At 37.0% G+C, this 24,640-nt stretch overlaps 1 protein-coding gene and 1 long non-coding RNA gene across 14 annotated transcripts; one reads left to right on the forward strand and one right to left on the reverse strand.

Annotated features, from left to right (window-relative positions):
* Positions 1 to 836: 836 nt before the first annotated feature.
* LOC135169298 (serine/threonine-protein kinase mig-15) lies at positions 837 to 24,617 on the reverse strand. 11 transcript variants are annotated; one of them, XM_064134173.1, is made up of 21 exons: positions 23,840 to 24,617; positions 22,730 to 22,795; positions 20,212 to 20,268; positions 19,081 to 19,125; positions 18,719 to 19,001; positions 18,314 to 18,525; positions 17,823 to 18,051; positions 17,399 to 17,659; positions 17,081 to 17,256; positions 16,330 to 16,350; positions 15,379 to 15,576; positions 14,984 to 15,087; positions 14,718 to 14,794; positions 14,480 to 14,556; positions 12,394 to 13,158; positions 8,955 to 9,098; positions 5,158 to 5,326; positions 4,720 to 4,940; positions 4,277 to 4,597; positions 3,827 to 4,126; positions 837 to 3,705 (listed from the first exon to the last, which is right to left on the reverse strand). In XM_064134173.1, exons 1-21 carry the CDS (start codon positions 23,903 to 23,905, stop codon positions 3,622 to 3,624), a joined length of 3,876 nt encoding a protein of 1,291 aa, XP_063990243.1. In that variant the 5' UTR covers positions 23,906 to 24,617; the 3' UTR covers positions 837 to 3,621. The 11 variants fall into 11 exon arrangements, with proteins under 11 accessions (XP_063990243.1, XP_063990236.1, XP_063990233.1 ...); XM_064134166.1 differs by having other exon boundaries at positions 17,817 to 18,051; XM_064134163.1 differs by having other exon boundaries at positions 5,158 to 5,371; positions 23,840 to 24,616.
* Positions 20,103 to 23,498, forward strand: LOC135169305 (uncharacterized). Of its 3 annotated transcripts, none has more exons than XR_010300194.1 (5): positions 20,103 to 20,624; positions 20,700 to 20,763; positions 20,847 to 21,381; positions 21,521 to 22,060; positions 22,139 to 23,498. It is a non-coding gene; the product is annotated as an uncharacterized LOC135169305 (long non-coding RNA). The 3 variants fall into 3 exon arrangements; XR_010300193.1 differs by having other exon boundaries at positions 20,847 to 21,059; positions 21,296 to 21,381; positions 21,521 to 23,498; XR_010300192.1 differs by having other exon boundaries at positions 21,521 to 23,498.
* Positions 24,618 to 24,640: the final 23 nt, after the last annotated feature.

Genomic DNA, 24,640 nt, shown 5'->3' on the forward strand with positions numbered 1-24,640 from the left:
AAAGCCACCATTTTATCCACCAATCTCATGAACAATGGACAAATCTGATTAAAATTCAATTTATTTTATTGGATTATAAATAACTTATGCAAGTCTTCTCCCTTTTTGAATAATGGATTGCCAATATTCCAATGGAACTAGCACTTTGATGAAAATCTGATAAATTCATCGCGAGGATTGAACAATTTCTATTGATAACACCGAGAGAACAGTTTTTGAAAATTACACAAGAATTTTAGAATTCATGTACTTACCTTATGAACAACTTCGATCCCGCACGAAATTAACACTCAAAACGGTGAAATCATATTGATCTAGAAATAAATGAACAGTTACTTATTTTTTTTTACGAATCGTCCGTATATTTGACCTTAACTATAATAATGATAATAAAGTCGTAATCATAATATATCGCGATGTGATAATAATTTTTTTTACTTTTTTTCTTGTCTGACCACATGAATAAAAAATAATATTACATTTAATAAACTGATTGATATAATAATTATATAAAAAAATCATCACTACCATCTTTGGGAGAATATATATAAAAGGCTGGAGGATCAGGAGAGGAGGGGAGGAGATAAAGCTATTTTTGATTGGGGGGAATAATTAGGAGAAAGCAAGAGCTGGGCAAATTAAAAGGCAGAATTTATTATTATCGTAGAGGCAGTTGTCAGCGTTGTAAAAAAAAGATTAGGGTAAAGGAAGGGAAGAAGAGAAAAATGGTATTTCATACAACAATGTAACGATAATTTGTTTTCTGTTAAATCCTTAATAACTCCCATACCATAGCCACTTTTCCACATTTTCTCTCATTATTTTTTTTTTTCGTAATTTTCAATCATTTTTCTTGTCACATTTTTTTTCTACCATTTTCCCCAATTTTTTTTCCTCGTTATAAAACAGTCTTTCATTACCGACGCACCGAAACGAAAAGAGAAATAATACAAATTCTTTTTCGAGTGCTGCGGACGTCCCTCTTTCGTTCATTGAAAATGATTTTTCATTTACTCCTTTTATTCAAAAAATTTTACTCATATTTCATCAGCTAAGTAGAAAATTTATCCTAAGTTGAAGTTTTTCTTTTTTTCTTTCAAGTTTATATTGTAGACGTGGGCTTGCGTTAATGTAATTAATTGCTGAAACGAGTATCCAATCGCAAATTATAATGCACGAGGAGCTGTCCCCGGTTACACTGGAAGTGGAGAGAATACCCATGAGAACTAACCCCCAAAACTACCTAAAACGTACAGTATCAGGTATCGAGGAATACGAGGGAGATACTTCGATCGATTAACGGCTGACGGCCAAGTTGGCCCTTACTTGCACCGTAAGATACTTCAGTATGTACAAAGTTACACTGTCAAAGATGGGTAGCTCTAATTCCCACTCATTAAAAATATTATTTCCCTCAGGGCGAAAGGAAAAAAATTGCAGACATTATCGCATGTATCTGACTGTAAAAAGGACGCGACTTCTCGGAATTTACTTCCAGAATATCACCAAAAAAATTATGAATGAAAAGTGCAATTCGAACATGCCTAACAGTTATGATAAAAAAAAATTTGATTAACAAATTTTAACGTTCCATTGGGACATTCCCATATTTTTCCTGTACAAAAATTGATGATTATGGGGGAATTATTTCCCTTCCCTCTTATGCCCAATCAATGCTGCAAAATCGACTGAATATAAACCCCACAGGTATTATTGCACGATAAATGTGTGTATTACATTGTCGATAATTGGATTTTCCTTTGCACTGACGAGTCGTTATTTTCATGGCCTCATTGGGTGTCATTAATGTACGGATTTTATTATCAGGCGATAAAAGGCCATTCCACGGACTTTGAACTTTCATTTATCGTTTTTCATCGTAAGAGGGACGGTCGAATGTAAAACAATGATTTTTCAAGAAAAATATTACCGTATCACGTACAACTCGATACCCTACAGTCAAATTTCTACTTTTAATTTGTTATATTCTCATTTCGTCTGTAAAAAATTGAAATTTTCCTTCATCAAATCACACATCAATCATCGAATCGTCATCATCATAACCATTGGCAGGTGTTGATGGAATCACATTAAATTCCCGAGGAGAAATCAAAATTAAATGATTTTACTCCTCATTTTTTAACGATTTCCGTTTATGGTGAAAGAAACATTTATTAAACTGTCATTCGCGGTACGGATAAAAAAATATTTCATGGATGAAATTGATCATCAGACGGGTAGATCGATTCCGGAAAAAACGGAACATAATGTTCAATTTTCGCAGGCATAAAAAAAGCCGGTCACTTCATTAAAATGATTGCTCTTCATTTGTACTGTTACTGACCAAATATTGGAACATTTGTGGACATTTTATATGAACAAGCTATATTAACATAGATCTACAAAGAAACTGGTTGAATTCACTTCAATTAACCAACGGTGGAGTTTTGAATGAAACACCTGTAACCAACTAGAGATTTTTCTTTTGTTTATTTTGCTTTTTCTCTCTTGACGAACCAACTCCCCCGGGTTCATGAAAAAGTTTAATTGAAATAAGGGATACGTGAGAGTTGGAAGGGGCGAGACTCAGTCAGCAAAGATTATAAATTTAAAACGATCTCGAGGGGTTGTCAGGCTGCTGCATTGCGCATTTATGTATGTCAACCCCCAGTTCTCGGTCGATTGATCACGTGAACACAGAAGAGGATTAATTTGAATCAAATTCACTTATGGGAGACTATTCTCCGACATAAACTTATTCATTGTTCCAATAATTAATGAAGAACCATTCAAGTAATTACTGAAAAATCAATTACGGAAAAAACATTGACAACATCCATTAAAATATGGAAATTGATTAATTTCATGAACAACGTCAAGTTAATATGCTGTACATTGAATGTTATGAGTATTATTCCCAAAAAACGCGAAAAACATTTTGAAAATTGAAAAATCTAAGACGATTCTCTCCACAACGGCGTGATATACAATTGATTTTTCCATATTATAATCAAAAAACATCTGAAATTCCCACAAATAACCCGATAATTCAGAGACAAACTCCACGAAGAAAAATGATAAAAATGAATTGAATTTATCGTGTACGAAAATTCGACACCAAGTGCATTTAAAAATGAATCAACAATCCTGTCCATAATTCATGGATGATCTCAATGTAGGACAAACGAGAAAACACAGAAATCGTTTAACCAAAGTATTGATACCAGTCAGGGGAACAGAATTGATTCTCCTAGCTGATACACGTCCACGGCTGTCATTCTTAATGTCCTCGTAGCTCTCGTCCTTCCGTGCCGAGTAACAATTCTGACTCCTCTCCTCGATATTACTGAATTCTCTGCCGTTAGATTGTAAAACTCGATGATGGCTTCTACTCTGATGATAACGACGATCTCTCTGATGATAGTGTGACCCAGTGAAATTATCATCCCCCGAGTAATAATTATTGACACGATGCATACACCGTTGGTAATCCACATAACGTGTTTGTGGCAGTAAGGGATGAATACGTGGACATTGTGGTAGGTAACCAGATACACGGGGTAAATGGTGAGTTGGTAATTGTACGTTTGACGTTGGGGCCATATTTGGCCGCATTCGGGATCACCAGTTAGCCATGCCAGGTTTGTTCAGGGTCATGAAATAAATTTGACAGGATGAACCACCCTTTGCCGATGAGAAAAATACCTGTACAGACAGATTTTCATATATTTTTTAATGACTTTTTTCGCGACTGGACCCAGATATTGTAACGTAGGCGAGTGAGTTGAGCTACGATAAGCAGAATATAATTTTTAATCATTCTCACCTTATCATTACGTTCACAGAGGAACTTGAGCCGTTGAGCCTTTTTATGCATGAAGACACCATCAAGATGGCCACTCTCGACACTCCTTATTTCAATAGCCTTATTACCCCAGCCCATGATTTGTCCAGTGCCAATATACGCAACACTAGTGGGCATTTCACCCCACTGAAGTACCATTGTCTTAGACACCCTCCCATAGGTATTGACATAAACCCCTTCATTGTCGTAACAAAGAAGTAATTGCATGCCGTTGCTATTTGGCAAAGCAACTATACAGTGAGGACAAATGGGCCCCTGAGTCTGTAAATTCAATTGAAAGGGAAAAGACTATTACATTTAGTCGTTCATCATTAGTTATTTACTAGATGAATTTTTCGACCCTTTTTTCTATCATCTCCTGCCTGGCTTCATACAAAAATGAAAATGTAAAATTAAATCATCAGAACTCACGTGTTTGGGAAGATAAATGTCATAAACAGTCGCAGAATCCAAGTCGACAGCGTGAAATCCATCGGCACTTCCATAAATGACTTTCAAACGTGATCCCTCTTCAACAGTCAAGTCAACCAGTAACGGCCTGTGAGCCAATTCACCGAACGACTTGAAGGCCATGAATTTGTGATAGGGTTTTGGTGCCCATGCGTATATCTCAATGGAATCCTTCAGAGCAATAACCAGAAATTTTATTCTCTCGTATTTAACTATTTTGAAATGCACTGCGCCCTGAAGATCGCCGACGTTTATCCACCCATTGCGTCTCTCTACTTGTTGCTTAATTTTTCAACAAAAAAAAAATAATTATCAATTAACATTGAGTAGAAAATAAAAATTATTAACGCTCCTCTTCGAAATATAGAACAACAAATAGTATTTCATTCGTTTGTGGTACTTACGTCGCTGTGGCCATCAGTGCGAAGGATTTTGCTCTTGAGCCACGACAAGTAGTACACTCTGACACGATTCTTTTTACCACTGATTGTAACAAGAATGTTTTGCCCCTCTAGGACCTCCATCTGTTGGAATCTCCTTCTGCTGATTAATTGATAGACTTTGCCTTGGCCACTTCTGTCCAGCAGCATTAAGCCGTTCTCAGTGCCAATTAGTAGATTCACACCTGCAAATTATAAAAAACAAAACCGTTTTTTCCAACCCTTCACTTTTTATCTCTCCCAACAAATACGATTTATCGTACGTTCTTACTCTTCACCACCATTTTCTGATATTATTTAAACATCTAATGTCAATACTGAGGAACGAATGGTAGTGAAGAATGGCATTTCGTCTTCGCAATTTTTTTGGAAATATAAACTATGTACTGATTGTTCTATTACCCCATAAAGCAGCGCAAAGTATTTCACTATTAAATCTCTTCTTATATTTCCTTATTTCCGGTGTATCCGATGCTAAATCATGACTCGTAGGTGTTACATTGACATTAACGTGGGATTCTCTTCTAGCTGGTCCAGCGCCAAATCCAAACGTTAGAAATGATCTCTGTTTCTGTTGGAGTGCAAGAGGTGCAGGTGTTTTAACAGCTTGTCGATACTGCGAACAGAGGTGATTTTATGAGTACCTGAGATATAAAACAAAACTCAAAAAATCGAGCCATCAGTTGAGTGAAACAAGAGGACTTATCTCACAATTTTTATTGCTCTGAAATCTTTTTCTTCCGATTATTTCGGAAAATACAATTCTACTCATCCCATTTCACTCAATGATAAAACGATGAAAAATATAATTAATGTTAATTTGAAACACGATATTCGAGTTAGAAAACCGTAAGAATAGCCACAGACTCAAATTAATTGTTGAAATAACAAAGGAGCTATTATTTTTTCAAGCATTACTCAAGTTGCACTAATATTTAATACTCATCCTCTATCACTCAAACAATCGATTAAAAAAATAATAGGAAGTATTTATGGTATTGATGGTATAACTGCGGAGAGAATGTGTTATGATTGTTTTGTTTTCTCCTTGCCCTCTCTCACACACTCTCTCTCTCTCTCTCTGGAAAATGCAATGTCCCAGAATGTGAAAGCCAAACACAGAAGTAAAGAGGAAGGCAAGTAGAGGAATAGAGTGGAAATGCAGAAGCAAATTCCAATAACAATAACACCAGGTCTAATTATCGCAAAACCACTGTACAATTATAATTTCTTTCTTCTCCGTCTCTCTCAGAGTACGGGGAAATGAGGCCAAATATTGCGAATGAGAGAGACAGTGGTAATAGACCCCACGTAATCAGTCGGAAAAAAAAATATAAATTAGGTGAAGGTATTTGCTAATGGTTTTTCTCTCGACGCGATTTTCCCTCGTTCATTTCGATTTTTTTTCTCCGTTTTTTTGCTGATAAAAATGAGGAGTTGATGGCGTTTGAAGGGCCTTTCTCATCCGGCTGACACATTAGACCGGTTTGTAAATATTATCACTAGCCAGATTACCATGCACGGAGAGAAATATTCAGTAAAAATTATAAAACTTTCCTCAGCAATCTTTGAAAATCCACCCTTTAGAATACTTTCACATTGTTCACCTCATCAAATTTCTCACCAGCAAAAGTTCACATGCAATTTGGAAAATATAATAAAAGAAAAACACAAATTCATTCGATAAAGTAAACAGAAACAAACATTAATGATGGCAGATGATTAAACGAAAACATTCTCCCACTTTTTCATAATAGAAGAAATAATAGGTTTCCAATAAAGTGAAAATTGTGAATGAGAGCCCGAAAAATCTATTATCATCAAGATTTGTTGTTAGAGATTTACAAGTACCGCTGTTCCTTAATTATTCATAAGAAACTGGTTTATTATTATTCATTTTAACAAAGTAAAGATGGAAGCGACACTGATCTGATGTAGATGGATAAATACTTACATTGCAATTAGTATTGGGATTGGGGTGGTCAGTAGATAGGGCCCTGGCGTTCGAGTTAGAGCTCCCGCGTGTCCCACAACACACAACATAATCCTCAATTAGTCACGTTTTTATATTATTAAAAAAACCGTTCAACGAAATTAAAGGGATACACTTGTCAGATAAACTTTATGAGTGACGGAGCAAATATATTATAACGTGGATTTATAATTTATACATCATGAGGATTAACCAATTAATTATTTTTTTAACATCTGCCATTTAATTGTCAGGGAGCAACCATGACATCTAATTGTCATGAATTATGATTCTACATATGTGATATTGAGTTTTTTGTGGCTTCCAGGAGAAATATCTGATAAATAATTTTGTTGAGAAAGACAGACCACCGTTCGTCAGTCTACAATTCTCACCAATCTCTAAACGATTTCCCTTGTAAATAAATAGACAAACGCGTCAGCTATTTTTCCATTGCAATATCTCTAATTTCTTCACTTTATGTGACTGCATCTGTTATTCTTTTGATGCACGTTTTTTTTTTCAATTGAAAAGGTACGAAGGGCAAACAGGGCTCATTGTATGATATTTCTCAATTTCCTGGAGACCTGGGAGATTCCCACTATTCACAGATTCATGTATGTTGATGAAAAATAAAAAGCACAAATGGAGACAATATTGAAGAATATGAAAGGGGAGACGAATGAAAGGCAGAAAGAAACGACAATGAGAACAGCTTCAATTTCTCGTATTTTTTCATAACTTTGTTTTTCAATTTCTTTCTCCCCTTTTTAAAACACGTAAAATGCGTGATAGTGATGCATATGCAAAACAATAAAAATTATTAAAGTTCAAATGGCCACTGAACGATAAACAATATGAACAAAAACAAATATTGAATGAATAAAATAAATAAAGAGGAATAAAATTGAAACTAAAACGATTACGACTCAAAGCATTTGCTAGGCTAGGTATTGCTAAAGAAATAGTCTGGGGCTGCTATCTTCCATCCTTTTATGGGCTTAAAAAGGACGAGAAATAACACTGGGGGGGAGCCTTGGATGGCCCTTATCAATCTCATCGTGATACACTTTTATTGCACCCAGATACGAGTACATAGAAACACATTAGAGGTTTTTTATTTTATTTTTTCCCTGCACGAGTGATTTTTTTTTTTTAATTGGTAGAGACTCTCACTTAATTATTTTCAGACAAGTACGAAAATTAAAGCACAACGATCGGACCCTCCTTGCTAATTTGTAGTCTATCTGAATCATTCTTTACGGTGGTTTTTCATTTATTTCTCCCTCTGGGTTCGATTTTTTTTCCTCGTGGGAAGAGAGATTACTCGTGATATCAATCTTTTTGGGCGTTTATTGGACTCTCTGAAGGACTCGATGCGTTTATTCCAGAAAACATACTGCTATATTTGCAATGATACGAAATGCAATATGGGGTATTGATCTGGGGGTGATCGATGGGAATTTTCTGTCCTTTTTTCCCTGTAATCGGTTGTGGAGAGTTGGGATGCGACAGAGGAAGGGACAGAGTATGTTTTGGTTTCTATTTGGTTTTGGGGAATTGGATTTTAGACGTCTTGAAGTGACACATGGTTTTCTATCGGAGGGAAGGTGAGGGAAAATTTGACATTTCATTAAAATTTCTCTCAACTTGGTAAAAATTTATGTCAGGAGTCGTGCTTGAATTTCAAGGAATTTTCTGGTTAAAAAATTACTATTTAATGAAAAAATGTATAGAAACTTGGAATTTCACTTCGCTCATTCCAATAAAATCCACCTCGAAGCCTCAATAAAATTCAAACATTGAAACCTGTAATGGAATATTTCCCAGCAAATACTCCCAAAGGTGTATCGATTTTCCCAATTCCTGAAATATTCATACCGAGTCCTTTTAGGAAGTCATAACCACCAAAATTCACAATTAAATTCCAATGGCACGCTTTTCCACTATCCTATCTCGACTGTGAACCCAAACATCCGTTGAAAACTGTCCAGAGGAAGCGCCTCAAACTATCGAAATACTGTTGAAATTAATTTCCAAACTCCCTCGACAACTCCACCCCCTCTTGTCCCTCGATACTCCAGACTGAATCGATTAAAAAGGGTACGAGTATAAAACTATTATTTGGTTTCACACTCGAGTGTGGATGATAAAGTGGTGGAAACATCCAGTAACTATATATGCAGTAGAGAATAAATAATGAAAAATAATAATTGAGATGCCTGACCTCTTCACTGGTTGACTTGTCCTGGCGTTGACCCGGTGATGAGGTCAAAAGGTCTGGTAGCACTGAGCTAGGCCGAGACCCAGGGGACGAATCTGATCTCTGGAAATCGCTGCCTCCACTTCTTCCACGTTCACCATCGCGATTCTGAAAAAAGTGCGATTTACATGACGATAATAAGCATTAAAATTCACCATCTGAATTAACTCTTGGCTGAGACAACTCCAATCTGCGATTAAGGATGTTCGACATCTTTTAACAAAAATTCGCTTCGTTTTTCATTTTTCCAGCAAATTATAATAGTCGACAGCACGTTACTTATGATTACACCAGCACAGGAACTGCTTGACACCCAAATAGTAAGAAAAATCCCAATCGACAATAAGTAAACCCAAAAACGTGAATTTCCATGAAAAGGGTAGAACATCCTTGAAAGTCGCGAAAATTTGTGGAACATTAAATGCCCGCGAGATACTGATGAGAAGGGAAATTGTCAATGACTTCAATTGTCATATTTACGAGGCTCGCGAGTAAGAAAAATGGGATGGAATGGAAGACAATACCGAGATTGCTCGAGTTAGCCAAGTTTTCATCTCTTAATGAAAAGTTTTTAAATGTACATTCCACGGTTGAGTTAGATTGAAATGAATATTTCATGGATTTCTCAATTTTTTTTTCTCCTTCAAGTTTTGTGAATCGAGACACGGAAGCAATCCTCCAAGTTTTCGTAGGAACATACAAGTGAGAGAAAAATCATTAGGGGAGAATTGAGTGAAGACAATTTATTGATTTATCACCGTGGTGGGGTGAGTTATCGAATGGGACCCAAATAGCCGAATTCGTGACGCGATTGCGACATACTTTCCAAGCAAAGAATACTCATTGCAATACAATTTACAAACAAATCAAATATCCCCGTCCATCTCCATTATTTTCCACTAAAAGTATACCTATTTCTGCACCAATTATACATTTGCTTTATTGTCAGTGGCTGGCCTTAAATTCAATGAAAACTGACGCCACCACGGTGTAGAATTTTCCCAATTGTTCGATTAATTTACCAAATAAAAAATTGAAAATTCTATATTATTCACGCTGAAATTATGACCATGAAAATCTAAGCTGAAAACATAAACAATGATGTAACAAAGCCATATGTGACGATGAGTAGGCAGAAATGCTTGGTAATGCAACGAAAAACATCAAACAGTGATCACAAATACAGCATAAATTAAAAAATATGAGGTAGCAGGGGTGAATCGTAGCTATATAATAGGCGATGCAATCTTTGAAGTGTCACAAAATAACGCTTGTGGAACGTGACATATTAAAAAAAGGGGAGAATAAAAAATTCAATACATTCGAACAGACCTCTTCATTCAATACAATGTAAAATTTTGTTTTCCAACGTTATCTCGTTGCATTTTTTTCGCTACGTTTCTTCCACACCTGTACGCCATACAAATTGATGCACGTGCAGCTCTGCTTGCAGAAAACGCACGTAACGTTTTGTTTAAAAAAAAAAATTCACAATTTATTTTGCATGTTTATTCAAACACCAGAGTTATTGAAAATTTTTGGGAACGCAATTAACACGAGAAATAATCGTGGTCATCCGATGGAGTAACGGAACATCAATTTTATTTGGATTTAATTGAATCAATATCCTCTGGATTTTCCTCTAGTAATTGTCAATCAGAAAAATAAGAACGAAACGTGCATTTTTGCATAGAATATTCACATGCTACACGCAACACAAAGACAATAACAGGACAGAACGAAAAAATATTTCTTTCTCCCAGAGAAAACGTTCAAAAAGACTGGGAAAAAAAAATCAATAAAAATGGCACATATCTGTAGATACAATAAAGCAAGTCATGCAATGATTCTGATCTTCGTATTCTCTCGCTTTTAATATTTCTATTCTATTATTTGGTCTCTCATTTCGTTGAATTTTATAAAGCGCCTTCAATCAAGTGAGAAATTTCCTTTTATCACAAAAGGATTCCTAATTCCTTTCCATTCCATTGCAATCGTTATTACTATTTTCTCTATCACTTTCTCACACCATTCCTCTTGACAAAAACTCCATAATCGTCCTCTTTGTTCCTTTCCACAATCCAATATCGTTTTACGTTTTTATTGCGATAAGAGGATTTATTACTTTTTTTTTCAATTCAATGTCTTTATTCATTTCCTTCGAGACGATTTTTCATGCACGCTTCAGCGACAACGTCAGAATTTATCCGAGATTTTTTTTTGTTAGACACACAACACACACAGAATGATTGTTAATCAATGTCAGGTGAATGCTTTTTGGCTTATGATTCTCTAGCAGCATTTCCTTTTTAATGCTTAGTAATTCGCTTATGAAGTGATAAATGCCAAGCGAATCTAGATGATTTCTCGTCACTATTTCGAAATCAGCTTTTGATTTATTTAAAATTTTTAATACTCATGCGAGCATTTTTTATTCTGGTCCGTTGTATCGTCAATGGTCAGTTAGTAGAGTTGGTTTACGGACAAATTCAGCGGAAAAGCGAAATTTTATTAAAAATACACATGTCCCGTACATAGTGCAACAGTTCTGGAAAAGATTTGCAGATGGGACTTTCGTGAATGTTTTATGAATTGAGAGTGGTTTTTTTACTGTAGAGATTGGAGGGAGAATTCGGGAATTGAAAGAGCATCTAAACGATTGCGAATATTTTAGCAGGAGAGTGATTATTCTAGGTGAAAATAAAAATAAATTGCGAGGGCAGAGGGGGTCAGTGGAGATGTCAACAATCATAGCTGAAATATTTGATTTTTTTCAGTGATTATTCACATGCTTTACACGAGTTTGTTGTTAATTTATGGAGAGAGTTAGTTAAAAGGAAAAAATTGCAGCTTGTCATTATTTTCGCTCAATAAGCCCTAAAAAAATGGAAATAGTAAAAAGTTTCGCATTCTCCCTAGTCTCTGAGATATTCATAAAAAGCTGGCCAATACTGAAAAGTGACTTATCCCGTTGTATCACTTCACTACTGATTAATTATCTATTTCCAAAAGTTTTCTAAATTAATTATCCACCAGTGATACGCTAAAAAATTCTAGTAAAAGGTTCGATGATAAAACTACATAAAAAATTGTCCATTATTTCACTGAACATCTAAAGTATTTTCTTGATTTTCTAAACAATCTAAATCTCACAATTAAAAATGGTAATCTATTTCTAATAAAAATTTCTTTGAAACGAAAAATCATGAGTAAAATACTTCCTCCATAGAATCGCCAACAGACTATACCCCCAAAGTGCAGTTAAGAAGTTAGGACTGAAGAAATATAGAAATGAAAATCAAGAGCAAGGGTCTGGGACGGTGAAAGGGTCACTGACAAATGAAGAAACAGGCAGTCTTTATTATGATATTTTTTATCTATTCTCTCATCTCTCAAGACTGACCTGAGTTATAACTGGACTGTATTCACTAGCTGTTGTACTAGCTGTTGACTTTATTGTTCCATCATCCGAGGGTGTATCCAATGGTTTAAAACTTCTCCTCCTGTTATCATCATTCCTGAGTAATCTAGCATCACGTTCCCTCAAATATTCCTGCTGTCTATTACCAAATACAATTTCACTCTCTGTTTTTTCTCTCCTCGGTCTCTGTGGTGGATCACGGCCAAAGGAAAAGTCAGTGAGTACAGGCTCACCAGTTGACAAACCACTGCCTTTTTTACCACTTATACCAGCAACTGATATCTCACTACCACGTCTATTGCCACTAGCAAATATCGATGATCTAGGCTCGGATTTTTGTAAATAAGCCGAGTGCCTCGTTGAGGGAAAAAAATCCGAATTTTCACGTCTGAATGCACGTGCAAATGCACTAGAATTTCCCAATTTTGAATCAGACTCTTGTCTACGATGGATTGACTTCAATTGCCCTGATGATTGTCCACCTGATGATTTTTGTACTACTCTCTGGCCACTCTGTTGGCCAATTTGCTCCGTTTTTCTTCTCGATGACAGATCATATCTCTTCAGCGTTTTTTCCGTTGACTTTGTACTCTCGTCCTTACCACTGGTCACCTCCTGTTTCATTTTATCCAACCTTTCGTTAAACCCTTGGAAGAACCGCGTAAAATCCCACTCCTTGAGCAACAATTGCTCCTCTATCTCGGAGCGACGGTTCGAACTTGATTTTTCATCATTTTTGCTAATTTTCTACGTTTATGGTTTCGATTTTTGCATTACGTTTTGATATTTTTTATGATTTTTTTAAATTTAGTTTGCGAGTGTATTACGATGGTATCGAATGGTCGGGAAATGAAACAGTGATAAAACAAAGAAAAAAAAAACGATACGTGGAATTTTATAATGCGATGTGGTTTATAATGCGATGTGGAAGTTTATAATGCGACTATGTATGAGAAGTATTTATTTCCTGTACTCGGGGGGAGGGGGGAGAATTACGAATGGTCGAGTGCATGTATCGACGGGGAATGATTTCTAAGGGGCAACATTCATTCAGTATATTGTCTTATATATTTTTTTTAATTAAGGCTCCGGATAATTATTAAAGAGTATGCAACATATGAAACTGAGGCGATATGAAAGTTTCAAAAGTCAATAAATTGTTCATCAGTAGATAACATATCAGCAGATATAGCAACGAAGGGGTACTTTATTTGTAGACAATAGGTCGAAATACCGTTTATCGACGAATGGTATGGTTTTGGATATTATTGCTCACGGAATATTTTTTTAACGGATATTAAATGACAGAACTTCATCAGCGATTGATGAGACTGTTAGTTTCGTCCATCATTAATAACTTTCAAAACCTTCAGAAACTCAATTCGATATTTTTTTCGACACATAAAAGGGCAAGTCGATTATCGCCGAAATTCACAGCTAAATTTTGTCATTCCGGTGGGTCTGGTGCACGATGTAGCAAAGTATCAACATTTAAGGGCCGAGCAGAGATCAGACAGCAGGCGACAAATTGGGAATTCATTTTTTTCAAAGCATTTTCTTGCCTTCAACAGATACAGTCGTGTACTTACTTGCAAATCATTCTGTGATCAAATACAATGAGGAAATCTTTCAACTCCTCTGGATAATTGGTATTTTACTTGAGATTTTTCTAGCATTGATAGAATGTTTGCCTCATCGATTTAATCACAGGATTTTCATCTCATGCGGTTCTTGGCAAAGACAAAATCACCTCGACAATTCGCAATTTCCACATAAATTTAAGAATCAAGACAATTTTTGAATTTAAGAATCGAAAAAATTGTCTCAATTTTCTACGAGGTAACTAGAGGAGCAGTTCCCAGTGTATTCTAACAATAGTCTGAGTGATTAAAAAAATCAACAATTTGGCGCACACAATATTGGGTATACTGGCATAAATGCAATACAATGCAGTTTACATATATGACCAGATATTGACAATGTGGAAGATACTACGTTTTTCGTCGCTCTCTTGCACTATTTTTATTCCATTAAAAATTAGAATGAATGAGAGTAAATTTGTACTTACTCGTTTCATGACTAGTGTTCGATCACCCGATTCCTCTTCATCTGGAGTTGGGGGTAATGGCCGATTGGGGGCTCCGCCTGAAGAAAATGATTGAACACTAATTTAATAATCATTCAATGGGCTATTACTAATTTGAGCACAAGAAAAAAATCCGTAAAAGGTCAATGAACTCTATAACTAGCGCTTGTATTGCGCCAACCAAAAGTTTTCAAACATTAGAATGAAAAGTTGGACTTACCTTCATGGTGATTTTGTGCATTGTGAGATGACGAAGAGGACGAATCCGAAGATGGCCTGAAAGGAGAAAATTCAGGTCTGGATGGTATCCCAGTAGTGAACATTGATGAAGATGACAAACGATGAATTGATGGTTGTTTCCATTTGGGTCAGTCGATGAGACAATGGCAGAGATGCAGGAGTGATTAAAAATGAAAGATGACAATGGATGAATTCACAGATTTAAACCAAGAATGAATGGCAGTAGAAACTATCCCAACAACTTACAGTGGCTTTGGCGGATCACTAGCAAGTAATGTTCCATCATTTCTCGCGTTATTTCCAGTTGCATCCTCAAAATCATCATCACTGTCGCTCTCGACTGATAGTGCCTGAAAAAAAAATATTAAAAATATATTTTCCCGCAAATCAGTCCATGGAAAATTCAATTGAATTAATTTCTACATTTTGTTCTTCTCATTTACCAACTGTAAATCTAAAATAATGTAAAACTGCGAAAGAAGAAGCAAAAGTAACGGGAAAAAACTAAATAGAGTCCCCAAAGAGAACCAAAACTGAAGAGGTGCTGGTGTGAAGTTAAACGAAACCCTCCAGAACTCTAATAATCGATAAAAATAAACGATGCTCCCCATTGTTAGTCCCACTTTTTTTCATCCTCTTACTTGATCAAGAATACTGGAAGATTGTGGCATCTGTTTGTTGTTCTGTTCATTACTGGCTGGTTGGGCCGAGTGGCTCGTGGCGACATTTGACGGTTGTACCGGGGCTGGGCTCTTGTGTTGCCTGTTGGGCCTAGGCGGGGCTTCAGGGCCCTGTGACACACCAAGCTCGTTGAGTTGAGCAGCCAGCATGTCCAAGTCCTACCACCCCACGCGCCACACACGTACAAAACACCCCGTTAGTCACTTTGTGCCATTTATTTTTTCTTTACAATCCCTCTCTAATTGATGGATTAATTAATTTTAAACCAACCACGATTAAGCTCTTCAATGATTGAGTGAAATTAAACGACTGTGGGACGATTTTCTAGGCCATGAAATGGGCTTGGAATAATTTTAAAGATTACTGAGGGTTGATGTATGCGTTGAACCTTTTTGTTCCGGATAGTTTATATGAATTCTGAACGGGAGCAGAGGCCAAAATTGAAAATAATCAAGTTTCACTCAATTTTTGAATAAACCTCTGAAAGCAATAAAAGCTGAAGAAGCCCCTGAACATATTCGATGAGTTTACATCAGTGTTTATGTGTTATTATCGGCCTAACGTTTTAATTCGCCTGTGATGAGGTATGAGAACACTCTAATAAGTCTACAGACTCCAAGTGCCATTCAAATGTCACTGGAGATTATTGATAATCAGTTAGATGAGATATAGCAACGAGTAAGAAGCCTCCTCCCCATTATCTAGTAGAATGAAGCGTTAAAGCGATAGATTACTCATATTTACAATAATTTTAGCATCATGTTAATAGTGTTGAAGCTCCGTGGATTAACCCTACCCACATTAACGTACATGCACGACATGTTAGCTTTTTTTATTTGGTAAATAAATTATCGATTGAATTAATCAAGTGAGGAAAAAAATAATAGTGGGTGTTTGTGTGTTTCTCTTACCTCTGGCCTCCTCGGTGGCAGCTACAGTACGTGTGAACATGGAAAAAGAAAAACAAAAACCAAATACATTCCGGAAATTTTGAAAACGTGAGGTGGTGTAGAAATGTTTAACACTCTTTCTATTTACTCTTAAGAAAACTCTAGTTATGTTCTTCTTGATTCCACCTTAGCCATTCAAATAATTAAATTTTTAATCAGGAAATATTTTTTATATAATATACTAGACTAGAATTTTCTTTTGTGAACAATTAGGAGTTTCGTTGGTCTCAATTTCGGATGTGATTAGCCATTATTTACCAAGTTTAATGCGTGCATAACGCCAAGAGAATAAATATTATTCGAATCGTGCATTTTGGCAGTGTAGCTATGACATCTAGTGAACAGAACTGTATTCAAAGAGATCAAACTTGAAAATAAAACAAATTTTTACGGAAATTATTAATTTCATTGAACAAAAATCTTTGATCTCATTAAATATCATTATGTGTAGAGTTAAAGGAAAAATGAAATGTTGGAGGTATGAAAGAGTTAAGATAATAAGTGAATTCACTCAATAAACGCTACACAGCAATTCTGCAGTTACTTCAGCACAAAATAGACTTGAAGTGGTGAAGGGAAAAAAACTACGAAGGACTCTACACGTGCTTTGACGCATTGACAGCGATTATTAGCCTTTATTTGTCCATCCATAGTTGACGTATTAAAACTTCTAGGTGATAATAAATTAAAAAATAAAAGATGGAGGACGTACCATAGGTTTGAATACATGGCTATTTCTTTGTGGTGGCGGTCCACCGGAGCCACCGCTACCAACGCCACTGGAATTCGCCGCTGAATGATGATTCGAAGGTGGAGTTGAGACCTTGTGCTGTTGTCTTGGATCATCTCTAGGCGTTGGGGGCAGTGGACGTGATGGTGGCTGTGGTTCTATAATTAATATTGAAATTATCCTATTATATTGTTGGGATCGAGTACCGAATAACAGTATTTGCAAAATGTCTCGAAACTGTTGAGACACTCAAAAGTTTTATAATTTTTCTTGTGTCTTGAGAGAAAATATATTCTTTACCAATAAGCCTGTGAGGAATAGCTGGCCTCGATGGTGGACCTGGCTCTGGTATTTCACGATGTCCCCTACCACCCTGTTTATCTTTACCAGAGTGTGGAATCTGAGGAATATCCTGCGTTAATGTTCTCCCCTCTTGTATCTGCTGGAAATTGCGACGCAGTGTGTCCCCGCCAGGTGCCTGAACGATTGACGAGGGCTCACCAGCCAGGGCTGGTTCGTCATCTTCATTTTCACTGCCACTATATCTGTAGTCATCTCGCTCTGGTGAAACAAAAACATAATACGTAACGATTCGTAAGAATTCTGTCAGGTGTGGAACGAGATAATATTTTCAGCAGAATTGTTATTCAAATGTCAACGATAATAATAAAACGTTTAATAATAAATGATGAATAAAAATGATACGTTTTTATCTTACCCTTACCTTTCTCCTGTTTACGTTTCTTGCAACGATCGATATGGTCTTTGAGCTGTATCCTAACTTGACGCTCGGTTGGTTGGTCCCGGATGAATGGATGCTTCAGTAGTTGTTCCGTATAAGGTCGCTGATGATAATCCTTCACCAGGACTGTCTCAATGAAACCCTGAAATTTTTTCGCCCATTTCTTCGACTTCAGCCTTGGTGGTGTATTGCGCGGAATTAGGAAGAGTGCCTGTTGAAATAGAAACAGAACACGAGATTTCTCGTAAATTCATCTCCCTAATATTTCCATGTCGTTTATTATCCTCGAACTTTCTAATTACTCTGTATCATTCCCAATAAAATTCTCAACCGATCAACCAACTCGATCTACAAAAACTACTCCGTTAATTACAGAAAAAAATCAAATCATCAAGTCATCATTATTTTTCTCGATTTACACGTTGGAATGAGGTCGAATGGCTTGAAACTTGCTTGAGAATGACTCCACTTACTCTCATGGGATGTAGATCACAGAGGGGAGGCTGTGACTCTGCCATTTCGAGTGCAGTAATCCCAAGTGACCAAAGATCACTTCTGTTGTCGTACGTGGCATCTGGATTTTCATCGCAAGCTATGACTTCAGGGGCCATCCAGTATGGGGTACCAATAAATGTATTTCTACGTCCGATTGTGCGGTCCAATTGTGCAGAGACGCCGAAATCAACTGTTTATAATAAATAAAACATTAAAAGTTATCGAAAGAAACTGTGAAGCCCGTGGATAAAAACGGGGTCAATCCGATTTTTTTTTTCATTTTTTGGACGTCATATATCAAAGTCGATACTTAGATGCATCAACCGAAGACTTTCAAAAATCATCAATCAATATTCAATGGGTATAATTGAAGGATGCTTTACCGAGTTTAACTTCAGCATTGTCAGTCAAGAGTACGTTCTGGCCCTTGATATCCCTGTGAATAACTTTATTACTGTGGAGATAACTGAGTCCTCTCAGTATCTCCCTCGAGATATAAGCGATCCACTCCTCCTTCAGGCTCTGTCCCTTAGTTGATTTAACGAGATCCGTGACAGAGCCAGCACCACAATACTCCATCACTAGCCACAATTGATCATCTTTACCTGGCGGGGATTTCTTAACAAATGCCCCATAATATGTGGCAATGTTCCTGTGGTTTGAATACTGGAAAAAAAATTATTAACATTCGTCATAATTCCCTAATATCAATTCTACACTGATAATTAATTCAAGTGACACTCACCCTTTTAAGAACATTTATTTCTAGCTTAATCTCCTCCTCTTCATCCTAGTAAAAGAAAAGAAAAACAACATGATTTATTCAGGTTTAATGGAACTTGACTAATGAGTACATTGTGTGACTCATTTTAAGGAATGTTTTGCCTTCTCTCGCCTCATTATAAAACGGATAGAAAATCCAAGGGAGAGAAAACCGATGGATCTATTAGGCGTTGTGTATCAGCTGTTAAGTAGGTAAGTAGAATCAAGATTATCTCGAGCGGATTAAATTAGAGAAAGAAGGAAGTTCCCAAGTTGTAATCCGCTACATCAAATGCTGTAAATACTCAATTCTCATATATCTCGCTTTGGGGGAAATTACTGTTTCTAGCACTTCCATAAGACATAGAATAAATGTTATTTGCACGATACAAATTAAAACATTATCCGTTGGTAATGAATTTCAATTCAAGAATATCCAGACGCGCTGGTGATTTTTTCTTGAGTTTTCTTGAGTTTCTTCGCTTAAAATTCATTTGAAAAGAGATGTAAAAATAATCATTCAGTAATTACGAGCTTTTGAAGGAGATATTCGGTAATCTTTAACGGAGGGAGTTGGTTACGGTATTCCGAGAAGCTTTCCCCACCCGGCATTTCCTCGTCGGAGTATGAGTAATCAATCAGATAGCTACCAACTACAATGCAGGGAATTGTCTCCATTTCATTGACGCAACACCCTCATTTTCTTGTTCCCAAGAACAAAATGAATAAAATTGAATAAAAAAATAAATAGTTATAGAGCGAATTTGAAAAAAATTAAGCTTTCTTCAGTTTAAAAAATCATCGATCGGCAGAATCGTCAACGACTATGTTCTTTACCGAGATTCTTTCATATGAAAAATCAATAGACTAAAAATTCGGTATAAAAAAAAAATTATCGTTCTGGTTTATCGGCTTATCGGCGCGTTCTACTTTACAACGCAATTCCTCTCATATCACAAGGATGACTGGAGTAAAATAACGCCACGAGATTTTTGTTCTAGCTTCACCAAACAAGCTCGACATAGTAAACCCACTGTCCGAAAAAAAAATGTAATAAAAAAGCAGTGAAAGAGTTCATCGACAGCTGTACTATCGAACAAGACAAGATGCTCACCTCCGTGACGTCCATAACTTTAATGGCTGCCAGCTGGCCGGTCTTGGTGTGTCGACCCTATAAACAAAAAGTTAAAAGATCATTCTCTGTTGCCAGGAAAAAATATATCAATCGTTGAATCTTTACGAGAATTTTATGGTTGCCAACGGTTGGAGAGAAGTTCCAGCCCATTATTCATGTAATACGCATGATCATGAATGCTTTTAGACACTTTTTGTGTCATTTATCATTATTTAAATGAAGAGTCATAATAAACTAGAAAATCCAAGTGTATGTGCGCAAACTCTGACAAAAATCGTGTGTATCCCAACAACGAGTATGTAAAATGTTGGTCTTTCTTCGGGATGTTTGAAACACACCGCGAAACCGCACACTCAGTGTCATCGGCCTCCGTTCTAACTTCACCCATTGCGGTATACACACATTCTCAACTCCTTCTTCATCTCATTTTTTCCGCTTTTATTTTTAATTCTCTTTCAACCCCCCAGGGACTGGTGGACTCAAGTTAATGCAGCCTCAAAGGATTTTAGACGAACATTATGAAAGGGACAGGTTGATTAAAGTGGAAATTAATTAACAATAAACCTAAGAGAAAGAAAATAATCAAAAAATCCCACGGTTCATCCTTCTTCCAGGCGATGAGAACAATCATTTGTTTTAATAGACCGGATAGAGGCTACCCAGGTCATTAACTTCGTCATTTTGGCACACATGCACGTTTCGTTTGTATTCGGTTTCACCTGAGGAGATAACAATCAACGATGAAACCAGCATTTACAATAATTCCGCGGCATCTTTTCTCATTCCTCAAGTTCTCTTGAATCAATGCCGCTATTTCCTGCGAAATAGTACGTCTTTTACGCCCACGAATCCAGCCTCTAGACTACAGTTCTCTCAGCCTTGAGTTTCCCTCCTCACCACGTCCCTGATGAATTTTTTTTCTCTTCCTGTCTGAAATATTCGCAAACTGAAATTGCGTCTTCAGATAAATCGCAAGCTTATATTTCAATTCGAACTTTGAGAATGAAATTTTCCTCCACAGTTCAACAATAAATAAAAATCCTGCAAATGGAATTATTTTCAGACATGTCCTGGATTGAATACCGTTTTACCCACAAGAGTAATGGTGAATCGTGGTCCCCCTTCCCCCGACAAGGCCGAACGCACAAGGTAGTATTTTTCAAGGTGAATCACCATCACCTACAATTATTCGGACTCTACAAGAATTCTTTTCAGAAATACTTGATGCATTCATTTCTATTTTCCGAATGACAAATGTCTTCTCCCTTAATTTTTTTTTCTTTTTTAGGATTCATATCTGTGTTTGGAATTTGTTAGAAATAAAATTTCATTTATACGGTCTTTCATTGAGAAGTAAGGAGTTTCACAGAGGAGACGAGCCAAATTTCCCTCGCTTTGTCGCGAAATACGGAAATAGAACTGTTCGGTTGAGGATCCTCTAGTCAGTGAACTTGATGTCTCGAGTATAACAGGGGCAAAGAGTGATCAAGTCTCGGCCGCCATCAATGAAGTTGGTATATTAGAGAATGGTAGATCAACACTTGGCTAGAGACGAACTGAATTCCAATCAATGATTGAATTGCAAAAATATTCCCCATATGGCAAAAAATCAGATGACGATGTGATTTTAATTCCCGACAGTATCTACTGGGGTATCAACTTTCCCATCTCATAAAAAATCTCATTTTTCGCTTCATAATTCCTGAAAGTCTTTTCCAACTGAAGATTTCTAATTAAGTTCTGGAAAAGCTATTGGAGCGTTACAGATTGCTAACCAACTCCTGAAGTTAAAAATATTCAAATCCATCCAATAATGTTTCCATCAGAGGTGACTCCCCAGTGACTGAAAATTTTCCAATAAAATGCGGAATTTCCATTGACTCTTTTCCCTTTCATTTTACACCAGCTATTCTTTACTGTGAAATAATTCAATGAAGGCTGGGGGAAAACAAACGGAAATGTCACGCTGCGAGCCAACGAAAAGGGGAAATAGTGAGTTTAATCGGGACGAGAGAGACAGAGGAAACAAAACGCACACGGTGAAGCGAGTTTTCGCTGGTAAGAGAGATATAGCTGTACCCAGTGGTTTCTACTAGGAGTGAGTGTGAGGATAACTCAGTGTCGCGTGGGAGTCATGCCACATGCCAGTCGTTTCCTTTTTTACGTACTTTGAATTTTATCATCCGAGGAATTGGAAAATTGGATATTTATTGACTTTAGGAATATTATTTTCATGTGAATTGCGGTGTTTCAAGGTAACATAACTCTTTGAAAATCGCACCGACGACTGTAGATAATAAAATTCATAATTAACACAATCGCCTCGAAAAAAACATTACGCCTATTGAGAACAGTCGTCAAGGAGTGAAAACAGAATCCTATCTATTTGAAACGCAATCCCCAACCTGAGAACGGAAGCGAGAGTACGCGATGAGCGTAGCAAGATTAAATAACTGAAAAATGCCCCCAAAGCCCTCAAAGATTTCACCAGTTTTACCTTGTAAACTTGACCGTATGTGCCATTTCCAACGACTTCGATGAGCTCGAAGATGCCTGCTGGATCCTGCAAAGAAATTATATGCATTAAAATGGTGGAAAACCATCATACCTTACACTGTATGCCATTGGGGGAAGAGGGGGAGAGGTGCATTCTCGAAGGCATTCCATAAGTCATTATATTGATGACGCACACGCGTCAGACAACTCTCGACTCGTGTTCTCCAGTCACGCTGCGTTCTATTCTGATTAGTAATACATGAACAACGTGACGAAAAAATAATCTACAGAAAACTATCCTAAAACTGCTGGTGAACCATTTTGCCCACAACCATCTTATCGCTTAAAGTTTAGTCATTTCAATTTAAATCTCAGCAAACGATTAGGAGTTGGACTGTTTCAAAAAAACAACAAATAATAAACATATTAGAACTTTCGATAACTGCACCCGTTTTTTAGAAGTTTACAGTAATTGAATTAAGCTCACGAAAATTAAACAAATTTCAATCATTCATGGATTGATAAACAAAGAATGTTTACAGATATTCCCCATACTCGATTCAACGGAGAAATATTATGATTAAAGGAAATAAAGAATGTGATTTGTTTTTTCCTAGTTTTCCACCTCCGATAGAAAAATCCCTCTTCGACAATACATTTAGTATTCTACATGGTTCCTATGATTTCCAAACATTCCCATACCAAAACCCAAAATCCACGTTTGAAAAAATAATCAAGAACTAAACTGATAACAAAAACCCGAACTCCTGACTAATCTGTCTTGTCACTGGTGTCTGACAACACCGGAACAGTATCTAAATTCTCTGGACACACCCGTAGCCCGAAGAAAAATCCTATTGATATGCCAGTACGAACCGTCCAAATTTTCCTGGGCGAATCCCGTGACAAATGTCTCTATACAAAAAACATTAAAAAATCACAAAACCCTCTAATAATGTCGCACCGCGTCGAGATGTCTTGCCCCCTCACAGGCGGCACTTGTCGTTTCCGAAAGCCCGTGAAAACGTAGCGATCGGGCAAAAAAACTCCCCAAAAAATAAACTTCCAAGCCTTCTCCAGGGAAAACAATTTAAACCATGAATTTTAATACCTTGAGTGCGTTCAGGTCGATATCATCCAGAGAGCAGTTAACACTCGGTGCCAAATTATGCGCCATCTTGATACGCCACTAGTGCTCCCTCTGTCTATCCCACGTATTCCCAATATCTGCGTCTCACTTCACTGTTAAATGTGCCCCCACCCCCCGTTACTCCACCGTTTGGAAGCCACCACCCGCACAGAATCACCGTAAACTGAATAAATACTGAGCGAACCAGGAAAAAAAGTGAGCAAAACGAGATGACAGGGTAACCTATCACAAACTGAACACGCCACACCCCTGACTGGGCTCCTTCCTCGATCGGATGATGAAAAAAAATTGAGAACTTGAATGATTGTACGTCGGTAATATCGCACACAGACACTGAGCACATACACCAACATCCACGGCACGCCTATGTGTGCCCCCCAGGGTTCCTTGTCCCTGTTAATTCTCCGATAGTGTCAGGAATTCGCAACTCCTCGATGCACAAACTCGTCAACTCAATATTCCTCCTCTGAGTTCACTCCCCGGTTTCACGCTTATTCATTATTGCTGATTTTTGTGGTAGAAAAAAATGTTATTGGGCACTGGGTATCCGCGTCAAGTCACACCCGCAGCGACACATGGCAATGTGGACGTGACCTTTTTTTTTTCACAGAAAAAAAAATAGAGTCTCCGTGGAGGAGTCGTCAGTGGTGCGAGCGTGAATACTTGGGAGTCCCTGTCCTAGTCTCATTCGGAGATTTGAGATGGTGGAGGCGAAGAGGCCTTTAAACCACGTCTTCGGGTGATGGTGGACACTTGAAAATT

The sequence above is a fragment of the Diachasmimorpha longicaudata genome, chromosome 14 (genome assembly GCF_034640455.1).
Source record: "Diachasmimorpha longicaudata isolate KC_UGA_2023 chromosome 14, iyDiaLong2, whole genome shotgun sequence".
NCBI lineage: Eukaryota > Metazoa > Arthropoda > Insecta > Hymenoptera > Braconidae > Diachasmimorpha > Diachasmimorpha longicaudata.

Coding starts and splice junctions, on each gene's coding strand:
- LOC135169298 (XM_064134162.1), bottom strand. CDS start 23,905: ATGGCGCATAATTTGGCACCGAGTGTTAACTGCTCTCTGGATGATATC. Junction 20,269..22,729: donor CATACGGTCAAGTTTACAAG/GTAAAACTGGTG, acceptor TTTTGTTTATAG/GGTCGACACACCAAGACCGG. Junction 19,002..19,080: donor AAATAAATGTTCTTAAAAGG/GTGAGTGTCACT, acceptor TTTTTTTTCCAG/TATTCAAACCACAGGAACAT.